The sequence below is a fragment of the Bemisia tabaci genome, chromosome 5, assembly GCF_918797505.1.
Source record: "Bemisia tabaci chromosome 5, PGI_BMITA_v3".
Lineage (NCBI taxonomy): Eukaryota > Metazoa > Arthropoda > Insecta > Hemiptera > Aleyrodidae > Bemisia > Bemisia tabaci.
This window is the reverse complement of record NC_092797.1, coordinates 51,046,515-51,058,907: the sequence shown is the minus strand read 5'-3', so window position 1 is coordinate 51,058,907 and position 12,393 is coordinate 51,046,515. Positions and strand designations below refer to the sequence as shown.

Here is a 12,393-nt window from a genome sequence, read left to right as displayed (position 1 = left end):
GCTCCTGGAATGCCAATAGCCCTGTTTCGCAAAAGCACGGATTTATCTCCATTCTAGAACCATCCACTGCATTAGCCAATAAACGCTTTGAAGGGCCTTTAAAACACAAATCACGCGACAAAATGGTATTGTTTTTCATTGCACTCTTGAAATCACAAATGCAATTCTCCTAGAGGCGGATTATTGAAATCGACAACCCTGGTAAAAATTGGCTGTAGAATCTGTGTTCCAAATTACCATAGACCTACAGCCGGCTGTAAGATTTCCAATAGCTTCTATAGCCGGCTACACAATATCTTATAGCCTTTTATAGCCGATGGCGATTAAGCAACAGCCAGGCGATAAAGTGTATGCTAAACGTTACTAATTACGGATGCTAGGACTTAGTGGGTTTTTGGAATATTGCTCTCCTTTTGGGCCGTAGTATCTTGATTTATTTTGCGAGGAAAGCTCCGTACTTTTGATGGATGCCTGTCATTACTAATACATTAGAGCGCCTTCAGTTTCGTATGATACTGTGCAATACCTCTGGTGTGAAATAGTTGCTTCAAGCGCCGTGGCAGGCGGGCAGCAAGCGCGGAACACGCATTGGCGCCTACAAACCTAACAAGGATACTTCACGCGTTGCGCAATGCGTGAAGTATCCCTGTTAGGTTTGTAGGCGCCAGTGCGTCGCCGCTCCGCTTTGTGTTAGGCTCTAATATTTAATCTGGCGGAGTCAGCGTTATTCAACTCATGATTTTGAAATGTTTGCACATCCTGTATGGATAATTCTCATTTTAATTGATGAAAAAAAAATATGTATTAAAGGAAAATATAATGTGTGTTTTGTAAATATTAAGGTGGTTCCGTATCAAACTTAATGATTTCCAAAGCACACAAATTTCTACACAATTTCTTATAGCCTTTTATAATCGATGGCGAAAAAGCAACAGCCAGGCGATAAAGTGTAAAGCCCGGCGATAGGAACTATAGCCCGGCTGCATAATTTTTTATCGCTTCGTATAGCCCGGCCGTATGATTTTCTCCGCATTCTACAGCCAGCTATATGATTTTCTGTAGCCTTCTTTAGCCGGCTATAAGAATTCCTATGGTATTTTGAAACGCAGCTCTTGTCGCCAATTTTTACCGGGGAAACGAAGCTATAGGGTATAGACAAAGAGAAAATAGGGCGATTCTGTTGGTGGAAGCGGATGGTTGCAATAGACAAAGAGGCTGAGTAATAGACAAACTAACAGCAACCTACAAAAGACGCTGTGAGACAAACAGGGACTTTCCGTTGGCCCTTTGTCTTTCGTGAAAATTTTCCTTTCTTCTCGTTCCTAACTTTTATTGAGAGAGTCAGAGAGGAATGAAGAGAGAAACTCACCTTGAAGCAAAAAGGCCTAGATGACATAAGAGGCGAAAATTGCGTATGTTGCCTGCAAGTGCACTTCCTGCAAAAATTTTGAAATCCTGCAAAAAATGAAAATCCCATCAGTTATGTCGTTTGGAAAGTAAGTTAGTAAGTCCTTGGCGGATCCAGCAATTAAACAACACCGGATTTGCTCCAGTTAAACCTATGGAAATGTATCGATTATTGGAGGGGCAAAATGCTCTGACATGAATCGATTATTTAGCATAGGGTTAAATGGAGGAAATTCGGTGTTGCCAAATTGCTGGATCTGCCTCTGTAAGTCCTGATTAAATGTTACAACATTCTCCTTCTTTTGAATGATAAACTTTGCCAACTCTTAAACGATTCTTATTTTTGCTGTAATTAAATTTTGCAACAGGTCCATACTCTACGCACTCTAAATTTTCCGACTTAAGGCATCGATACATCGGTTTTCTGTGACGTAGCGCTAAAAGCGTCCATAACGGTGTCGCAGCCTCGCTCTCTGTTCGGATCGGGCGACAACCTTGCCTGCGCGGTGCGGACCGGGCGGCGCACAGTGGATCGAGTCAAAAGGAGAAGTCAGACAAAATCTGGAAAATTTGAAACCTTAAAAGATCAAAAATATGAAGCACATAAGCTTCAGAATGATTCCATTGAGTTTTCCATGAAAAATGCTTACAAAAACAGCCCTCGGAATTGAATTTGTAACAAAATAAACATCAAAATTCGAAATTTTAGCCAAAAATTTTAAGTCCGACCTGTTCCAACAACTCGTTCCACTGTGCGGCGCACCGCGCAGAGGTCGCGGGTGGCGCAAGCGACCAATGTTACTTCGTGTCCGATCTCGGTGGCGATCCGCGATTTCTGCACGTCTCGGTCCGCCCCCCCCCATCTCACCCTTTGGCCAGGGGGCGGGGGGGGGGGTGCCTCCCGCTGCATGACACAAATTGCGCCACGGCGCAGGCGCAGCGGCGGCCTGAAAATCTTGGCTCGGCCGCAAGGAAGTGTAAGTTAGTGTAAGTGACAGGACGAGCCACGCCGCCGTCGGTGCGGGTCGCGTGCAAAGGCCCGCTATTCACCTCGTTAGCGACCGCATTTGCGTGGGCGCTAGATGTGCTCGTCAAAAATGTCCAGTCTACGGCAAAGCCATGTTACCGAGGCAGGAGAGCAGTGAGGAACCGTCCGTCCAATACGTAACGCTGAAAATCGGATCCCCCCCCCCCCTCAACCTCGTAGGGTCAGTGTAGAGTAGACCCTCGCGGACACTGGACCCCCTAAGGACACTTTGAAATTTCAGGTGGAAAAAAAGGTTCAAAGTTAACGAATTACAAAATGATTTCCTCGTACGCCAGTTGATCCTAGAAAAAGTCTGGAGCAACTTGTAGGGTTTTGGTAAAATTCTCTTTTTTGTTAGCGTTGTTTAAAAATGTTGCTTTTTTGTCATCGAAATTTCATCTTACATGGAAAAAGCGAGAGTGATGAGAGAGCGGTAGGTAAGCAAAAGTTGATAAAAACAGCAGTAAGATCACTTTATTCGGCGAGAGAGTTGTACCTACTGCTGTCTTGCGTAAAAGCGAACCCTTTTTGCCTTAAATTATCTAACCTTAAAAGGTGTTTGTGTACTAAAGATTCTCCGTAAGGTTCCACTAGACACACCTAATGAGAATCCTAGTTCACAGTGGCGAAGCGTGAATGACCCACTATTGATATTTCCCCATTTGAAGCTATGGTAAAGAATCGATGGTTCAGGTGGTCGTTGCGCGCACACTGGAAAAAAAAAACCACATTGGATCTAGAGTCCAGACTCTTGAAAACATGGACAAGAAAAAATACTCTTGATTCAATCAGATTTTTGCTTAAATCAAAAGGAAATCCGCTCAAATTAAGAGACTTGGTTCTTGATTTAAGCAAAAATCAGATTGTATCAAGAGTATTTTTTCTTGTCGATGTTTTTAAGAGTCTGGACTCTAGATCCAATGTGGTTTTTTTTTTTTTTTTTTTTTTTTTTTTTTTTTTTTTTTTTTTTTTTTTTTTTTTTTTTTTTCCAGGGCACTCCGTTTATCGATCCTTTCACATAGGTTCAAACGGCAGATCAATCGCTTCATCGCAAAGAACGTCACGCCACTGCTAGTTCGAGATTACTCTCACGCGTGTACCCACTTCCTTGCAGTTCACCTTAGTGACAGACATCTCGGGGTTATATTGTCCGTGGACTTACATTCCAGGCATTCAAATAACCTGCGCCTGAAAGAGTCGCTTGAGAGAGCCGGCTCAGCCTTCGCGTCTCGACATGGGCGATGAAGGTAAAAGTTGGTCGTCACCGCAACTGAATGACATGACCGAAAAAAGACATCAGCGCTACAGGATTCCCCGGGTGGTTACGAGGTTCTTGAAAAAAGCTTCCCGATTGTGGCTTTTGAGAGCGCCATGAGTGACGGCTAAATGCGGCTATCCGCGTGCGGTACGGTACATCGAGTGTCTCATCGACGCTATCCACGTTTGCCTGACGACGCAGTTTGTATCCATTGGATCCGGGTGAAATATGCGCATTTACTGCACGGTTTGGCGGCACTGTCTCTGGCTGTGGGAGACATCAAGGCGTCGTCGCGATGCGCCGGCCGTCGGATCAGACTCTCGCGGAGTTGCCGCACTGCAAGCTAATTATTGAAATTGATAGACAAAGTGATAGACAAGCAAGACATATGGAGTATGGAGCGATCCTGTTGATTGAAATGGGTGGTTTTTACAGACTAAAAGGGTAAATGATGGACTAACTACAGGTTCTCTGGGGGGTTGCCGTTAGTTAGTCTATGGCCTACCTCCTTCGTCCATTGCAGGTACCGCTTCCACCTAAAGAATCTCTCCACATCCTCATATCCTCCGTATCTCTTTTTTAATTCTTTCTCTTTAGCTTTGTCTATCAATTTCAACAATCAGCCCGCAAAACAGTAGAATAATAGAGCCTGGGGAGTATAGGGATCTAAGTAAGGACTATATCACTGTTCACAGGAAGAATCCCACGAATTCCCTGCCAAAATATGCGTTTTCAAAAACTTTGGATTGGGATAAACTTACACACGTACGCAGATACACACGTTAGTCACTCACATTTTGAGTAGCTACCAGCAAATTTTTCGGAAAATTCCTTGTTCCTGGCACTTCACTTCTCGGGAAACTTTAAAAACACGTGCTTACACACGGCGATCACTCAAATTTATTCACACTTTGAGCAGGCTCGGACTGGCTATGAGGCCAATCTGCCATTGGCAGGTGCGCCCCTTCGAGCGCCGGAAACGCACCTCTCTGCCAGATAGCAAAATAAGAAGAGAAAAAAAATTACGACCGAGAACGTATGCAGAAAATTTCTCAAATAACCGGAAGAGAGTAAAGAAAGGTGCTTTTACGCATGATAGTGGTGAACAGAGGTCCAAAAACTACTTTCTGGAGCGTAACACTTTTCTGTAAAATGTTAACCTTTTCGTTGACATACAGGCGCTTTATCATCCCCTTCCTTCATTTGCTATGTGTAACTGCCTTAGGAGCGATGGTCAGTTTGATTTTTAGGCATACGAACCATTTATAGACCTCTTGAGAGACCTTTCGACATATTTCTTCCTTTCCAAAATGACTATTGATTTGGACATACCATAGCATGTCTCGGGAAAACTTAACCTTCATTTATCTCGAAATTCAAAAATAAGAGACATCTAAAGTGTAAACGCGATACAACTATTCGCACAAGATGGATGTCCACATTACGTATGAAAATTGTAAAACGCGATGGCGTGAGTCGCGAACTCGTAATGCTCTGCTCTATGCTACTAGTTTGAAGCACAATTACGAATAGGACAAACGCAAACAAACACAATATGGAAATAAGGCGAGGGAAAGGATGAGCGTTTACGACGGCGCAGAGATACAACTATTCGTACTTGATGGACGTCCGTGCTGCATCTGAAAAATTGAAGGCGCGATGACGCGAAACGTGAGCTCTCAATGCTCTGCTATTTGCGGACAATGAAGTGTCGCTCAGATTCGAGAAAAGTTAAGAAAGATACCCGAATACGTCTTTGATACTCGTTCTTTCTTCTTTTCTTAAGTTCTTGTCTGATTCTTTTTAGGATGGATTTGCAGACCCACGTCTTAAGCTCGTGTAAACCGCAGCACTGGTTCGGTTCTTTTGAATATAATGGTGCTTAGATGCGTCAAATGGCTTTAATTTTTTATGTTTTCTTTAATTTCTTCAATTCTTCAACTGAGACTGCCCTATAGCTATACTGCTTTGCTAAGGAAAAACGCCTATGAACATTCGAGAGTTGCAACATTCCCTCCGATAAATTGTTCATTTTGGAAGAAAGTTACGCATATTTTTCCTTGACATTTTTAGATGTGTCCGATTAAAGTGCGAACAATATTGTCCGAAAAATTGGAAGAAAAAATATTTCAACTTCCACAGTACATTTGTGCTTTATCAAAGGAAATTTGGAAACGCTTGAAGGTTACTCCCGCGCTTTTCCTTGGCACGGCAGTATAGCCCATCATTTTCCGCTTCAGTTTAGACAACCACTTGTGCCAACCAATAAGATCCCTCCACCTTCCTTCCGTCGTTTTTGTCTACGGCTTTTTCTAATGAAATCAATAATCAGCAGCGGCTCGTGGTTTTTCCACCATATTTTCACAGACTGACTTAAGAACGGCTAGGTGTTTCCTGACTCAGCTGTGGAAGGACAGTGACCAACTGAGCGAGGCTCGTGTGAAGCTATGGGCAGCCATGCGTTGATCGGTGAAAACGCCGTGGAAAACCATGAGCATCGCCGAGCGCCACTACAGGCCGCCCCCCCCCCCCCCCGACGCGGGAGGGGGGGCTTGGGGGCAGCCACCGTAAATGAATGGACCTTGTACTTACGTCTGGGTGTCCACAAACCGCGGTTCTCCGTCACGGCCCATTGCCGCATCCGCACGATAATCCATCCTCCCGTGTTACGGAAAAGAGCGGTAAGTGTATCCGGGGATGAGCCTCGAGACGCGTAAGAGCGTGTGCTAACCGTGGCTCATACAGAAATGGACCGCGTTAAACAGAAAGGAACCAAGCCACATCAGCTATTGCCGAATTTAATTGGGCAATTTAATTTTTTACATGAAAACGGTTCTACGGATATTCGTGGAAATTGAAGTGAAAACTCTCCATAGTTTGAAGCAAATGCCTTAAAAATTTCAAAGGAATTCGCACAAACGTTCTCTCGTAAAAAATTGTATTGCCCAGTTAAATTTGGCAACAGCTGATGTGGCTTGGTTCCTTTCTGTGTAACTCGGTCCAAATGCACTTGCGGCTGTTTCAACGTGCTCGGGAGGAATGTCATCGGGATAGAGGCAGAATTCGATTGGAAAGGTCTGCCGGTTGATAAATGGAAACGATAGACATAGCGTTAGACAAAGTAGACCGAGGGGAAATGGAGTGATCCTACTGGATGAAAAGGATGGTTTCTATAGACGGATGAGGACTGAATGATAGACTAACGATAGATGAGGAACCAAGCCTCTTAATTTAAGCGGATTTCGTTTTGATTCAAGCAAAAATCCGATTGAATCAAGAGTATTTTTTCTTGTAAATGTTTTCAAGAGTCTGGACTCTAGATCCAATGTTTTTTTCCAGTGTAGGATCGGCAATAATAGCGTTTTTTTTTTTTTTTTTTTTTTTTTTTTTTTTTACAAAAACCATTGTTAAAAATCACATATTATTTTCAAAATTGCGGCGATATATTCGTGCAGAACTATGTTCAGGTCATCTTTCTGAAAATTCTGAGAAAGAAGGTATTTTTAAAAACGGGAAGGCCAAATTGAAATACGGGAAAGTCAAGAACTTTCTGCTGCTTTGTGAAAAACTTCCGATGACTTGGGTCGAAATTAAATTTCTCTCACGTAGCTATTTTTCAGTAAGCTCGCGCTGCAGCGAGCTCTTAAATATTTTGTCAAGGCTGCTGACATATTTTCGGTGGAACTTTCACCCGAAGTTCTCAGGGACTGGATGTGGCTGACATCCCGGTCGATCACGAGCACGACAGAGGACATCGCGGTCCTCACCGTGTGACCCATTGCGGCCGCGCAGCGCTGCGCTACGCGTCCCTCATTCACTCGCCGAACTGCTGACTCATCTCCTGTGCTCAGGAAAAAGGACGTAAGAGCCCTCGGGAGTTGCCGAATTTCCCCCCTATGAAATATTAATGTTTCAAAAAGGTTATGAATATTATTCCTTCGCTTTCAAGATGATTTGAATCAGTCGCAGATTAGTCCAGATCGCTAACGTCCAATATAGCTAATGCTTAGAAAGCGTGAGTAATTTTGCTACAGGTTAGACAACTTTAGAAAATTGATGGCACTACCAGTAGTGAAAGATTTTGACCGGAGCGAGAGAAATTTCCTCTTGAATCTGATTATAAAGCTTTAATAAAGTATAAATAGTAATGTGTAATAATGGTTTTTGATCAAATACAATTTTATCAAGTACTGTCATGCTAAGTATTCTGTTTCAATATTCTTACAACAGTTGGTAGCAAATTAACTGGTCTCATGGGGGCCTGGCGGGAATTCAAAACTAGGAACCAAAAGTCTCATTTTGCTAGGATTTTGCATTAATTTTCGGTTTCTAAGGCTTTAAACTTCAAAAATATGATATATTGTAATCTGGCGGTGAAGATCGATTCATCCAGAATAGATGAGAGATAGACATTCCAAATTAAGGGGTAAAGTGCTTCATCTTTTAATCTGGAAATATTGAACCACATAGATTCTACTGAGAAACTAATTCTTGAATTCTTCGGAACATTTCATCTCACAAAAATCTGTAAAAGAAGAGTTCTCCCGCCAAAAATCTGCTGAAAATAGCCAAAATTTCAGTTTTGGTTCCTAGTTTTAAATGCCCATGGATTTTCCCGCCAAATGGCTTTCACAAAACTACTCACGCTCTTCCGCCGATGTTAGCGATCTGGACTAATCTGTGGAATCAGTGAGTTCGAAAACACACCAACTCGGAAAAAAAAATTGTTCAGGAAACACCTAAAACTGCGCAGCGGGCGAAGAAGTTAGTTTAAGAAAAACCTTTTTGGTGCCAAAGGATAAGTACTTAGAGACTTTTTAAAGCGCAAAGTTAAAATCGATACACCATGTTTGATGACAGAGAACTAAGCGTTCAAAAATTTCCGAGTTGGTGTGTTTTCGTTCTCACCGACTTTCAGACACTGATTTTTTACAGTCTGCCCAGAAAAATTTATACTTTTCGACCTAAATAACGCTTGAATATTTATATAACTTGTTGGTACAAGGTATACTGAACCGAAAAACGAAAACCTCAAGATCGGATGGTCACCCGTTTCCCTTGAAATGGCCAAAAATTGGTATTTCCAATGAAATACTTCGATTTTTCCCTTTTCCCGTCGCTGTTTCGAGCATTTCCGATTGCGATTTCGAAATTTCCTTTTGCGTGCAGATGCTTCAATCCATAAGTGTTGAACCGTAAAAAGTGAAAATCGAAAAAAACCCGAGTTGGTGTGTTTTCGAACTCACTGATTCATTTACATTTAACTCCAAAGTGGAGAAAATTTGCAAAACGTCAAAAGCCCCCACCTCCGTTTGGCAAAGATTATCACACTCAACTTTCGTAACGGAATGACCTGGGTCCATCGACCATGGATTTGAGTAATTTGTGTTCCGCGAATCGTGTTTTACATTCAATTCTGGTTAAGAAACACGTATCAGAATGCAAATTCACACACTGGAAAAAAAAAAACACATTCGATCTTGAGTCCAGACTCTTAAAAACATCGACAAGATAAAATACTCTTGATTCAATCAGATTGAAGCTTAAATCAAGAACCCAGCCTCTTAATTTGAGCGGATTTCCTTTTGATCTAAGCTTAAATCTGATTGAATCAAGAGTATTTTTTCTTGTCAATGTTTTCAAGAGTCTGGACTCCAGATCCAATGCGTTTTTTTTCCGGTGTATCTTGTTTATTGGTCCATTATATGGTCTGGAGACTTAAACGCAGGAGAAAGGAAACGACAGTCAACAAATGCGTAAAAAGCAATCTGCAAGACTAGAGAGACCCTAACGTTGAGAGTATGACAACGACGAAGACCCTGAATTGCATGGTTTGGTGACTTAAACAAACGAAATTCACAAGTTTTTCAGAAAATTCTTCTTCTGACGAACACAATTCGGTGACGCCTGAATGTTCATACGACGTTTTTCCTTAGCGCGGCAGCGTACGAGTACGACCAGAGTGTTACCGTGGTAAGGAAAAACACCGTATGAACCTTCAGGCGTTGCCAAATTTCCTTCGATAAAACAGGTATTCCCTGGTAAACTTATGAAAATTTTCCTTCCTATTTTTCATGTAATTTTGTTCGCAATTTCACCTGAGGTTCCTAAAAATTTCTAGGGAAACCATTCATAAATTTCCTCATAAACATACATTTTATCAAAGGACATTTGGACGTATTTCTATCAAGCGGAACTATGTGCATTGTGACGTGAGCCTTGTAATGCATATATTCTTATGGGCCTCAGGGCTCATGTCTTAATGCACATAGTTCCGTTTGATAGAAATACGTCCATTTGGCAGCTCTCGGATGTTCATACGGCGTTCTTCCTCAGAACGGCCGAGTGGAAGTAGCGAAAGAGCCGCGCTCAGCAAACATATGTCGCACGGCGTTTTCGTCCGCTTTGGAAACTAAACAGCGGCGATCATGCCTCGCTTTTGACTCGGGACTATCAATGCTCTTTAACCGATCGGTCATGACTGTCCTGGAAGACAAGCACCGTATTTTCCGTTCTTCGCCGCACGCTACTGGACTGTTGGAGTACCACTCGGTTAATTTACAGGTCCAGGCAGCTTTCAGAGAGAAATGGGTGCGATGAATGCCTATTCTGACATTTTCAGAGATAACCTTGATCAATCATCCTTCAAAAAAGTAAGAGTGACCGTAAATCTGCCGTCTCCAGCGAGCTGATTATTGAGATTCATAGACAAAGCTATAGGCAAAAAAGAGAGATAACATTGAGCTAGCCTACTGATGGAAACAGGTGGTTGCAGTGGACAAAGTTGGTAAGTATTAAACTAATTAACGGCAACCCACAAGAGTGCCTAATAGATAGTTCGTCTGAGACAACCACCTGTTTGAACCGACAGGATCACTCCATTTTGCCTTCTTCTCCTTTGTCTATACACTGGAAAAAAAAAACACATTGGATCTAGAGTCCAGACTCTTAAAAACATCGACAAGAAAAAGTACTCTTGATTCAATCAGAATCTAGCTTAAATCAAGAACCAAGCCTCTTAATTTAAGCGGATTTCGTTTTGATTCAAGCAAAAATCCGATTGAATCAAGAGTATTTTTTCTTGTCAATGTTTTCAAGAGTCTGGACTCTAGATCCAAAGTGTTTTTTTCCAATGTAGCTTTGGAAAGCTTGATCAGGAAATGTATACCAGAATGCTTAGATTCGTACCTTGTCTATGTCTAGTGGTTTATTATTTTAGTTTCTTTAAATTCAACCGCAGAGAAATTCACGCGATGAAATTCTGTGAAAAATTAAAGAAAATCCGTACTTTTTCAGAAGATATCCAATTCTGTCGGAATGTCCAAACTGCGGTTTGCCGCAGAAATTTACAACTTCGCGAACCCGACAACGATATTTTGCACAATAAATACAGTGTTCCTCACTTGGACTACAATTATCGATAAGGAACTGTTTCTGGCTCATTCCTAAAATCACCGATCTGCATCGGGAAGCTAGCGGAAAATGTGTCATTTCTAACGCGAACCAGAAATATTTGTTCCTAATTAGAGTCCCTTTAAACTGAGAGTCAAGACGGCAGCCCCTCATGGAGTCACAAACGGGAATAAAGATTACACAAATTGAACATTTTTCGTAATCTTTGATCGGCCCATTCTCAAATTCCTTCCTCCGTTCCCTTTCTTATTCAGTTTGTTCCTTGCCGAACCCGTAATTCCCTGGTCCACTCCAGATTATAATCTTTGCGATCGGTGAAAATGTAATCTTTATTCCCGTTTGTGACACTGTGAAGGCCTAAAATACGGGAACCAATCAGAGATGGATTCACATTGTCTTGACTCTCAGTATAAATGGACTCTATTCCTAATTGCAAAATGTAGTCCATTTTTATGACTGCGAAAAAAAGATCCCTTGCAGGTCACCGAGACCCCGCACCTGTTGGTCCGAAGAGTGCCAATCGTGTCAGCGGACCAACGAAGTGGAGCACTGGTCCAAGAATGCAGGTGTAGTATGAATTGGACGCACTTGCGCTAAAAGAAACTATGTTGCGTTCAAACCCTATGCACATAGTTCCTTTTATCATAAATGCGTCCAGTTTGATTTACGGCGATGGACGGTGTCGGTGGCGGAGGCGGCATGAGCTCAAACCGCGTACGTGCAATGAGTTTTCAAATCGAGTTAGGTGGTTATGCCTCGGTATGGTGTCCGAGCTGCGTAGCTCCGGTTGTGTAACCCGTGTTACCTGCGTGTTGCAGTGATTAACCGCCCGCCGTGCTGGGTTGCCGCGCTGCGTCACTGGTCAACGGTCAGCTCATCGGGTTCGCCATCGATGAGGGCACCGATTTGTCGACCGCGGCGGCCGAGGTGTTAATATCGAGGAGCTTTGAATGCAGTTGAGTGGACGGTACCGGGTGGAACCCGGTTTTCGTTTTCTCACGGTGCCACCTCGCCCTTCGCGTCTCCAAAGTTGCGACTCACAGTAGATCGAATCAATGAGAGAGGTCGGATATAATTTGGAAACTTTAAAGGCTTACAGCTCCGTTAAATCGGAACTTTGAAATTTTGAAAATGGTTTCATTGGTTTCCTCGTGAAAGTGTCTTCAAGAAGCACCCCTTAAAATTCAAAATGTGACGAAATAAACATAAAAATTTGCAGTTCTGCACAAAAATTTTATGTCCGACCTCTCTAACTGACTTGATCCACTGTGCGACTGTGGGGATCTTG

General features: G+C 42.5%; 2 protein-coding genes across 4 annotated transcripts in view; one reads left to right on the top strand and one right to left on the bottom strand.

Annotated features, from left to right (window-relative positions):
- LOC109030839 (uncharacterized) overlaps positions 1-1,452 on the bottom strand; it is a 143,610-nt gene extending 142,158 nt beyond the window's left edge. The window contains exon 1 of the mRNA XM_072300907.1: positions 1,370-1,452. Coding sequence (XP_072157008.1) covers positions 1,370-1,396 — 27 coding nt within the window. The 5' untranslated portion in view covers positions 1,397-1,452. The remainder of the gene's footprint in view (positions 1-1,369) is intronic.
- Positions 1-12,393, top strand: part of sona (sol narae) — a 172,296-nt gene that overhangs the window by 88,561 nt on the left and 71,342 nt on the right. The gene's annotated exons all lie outside the window — the stretch shown is intronic.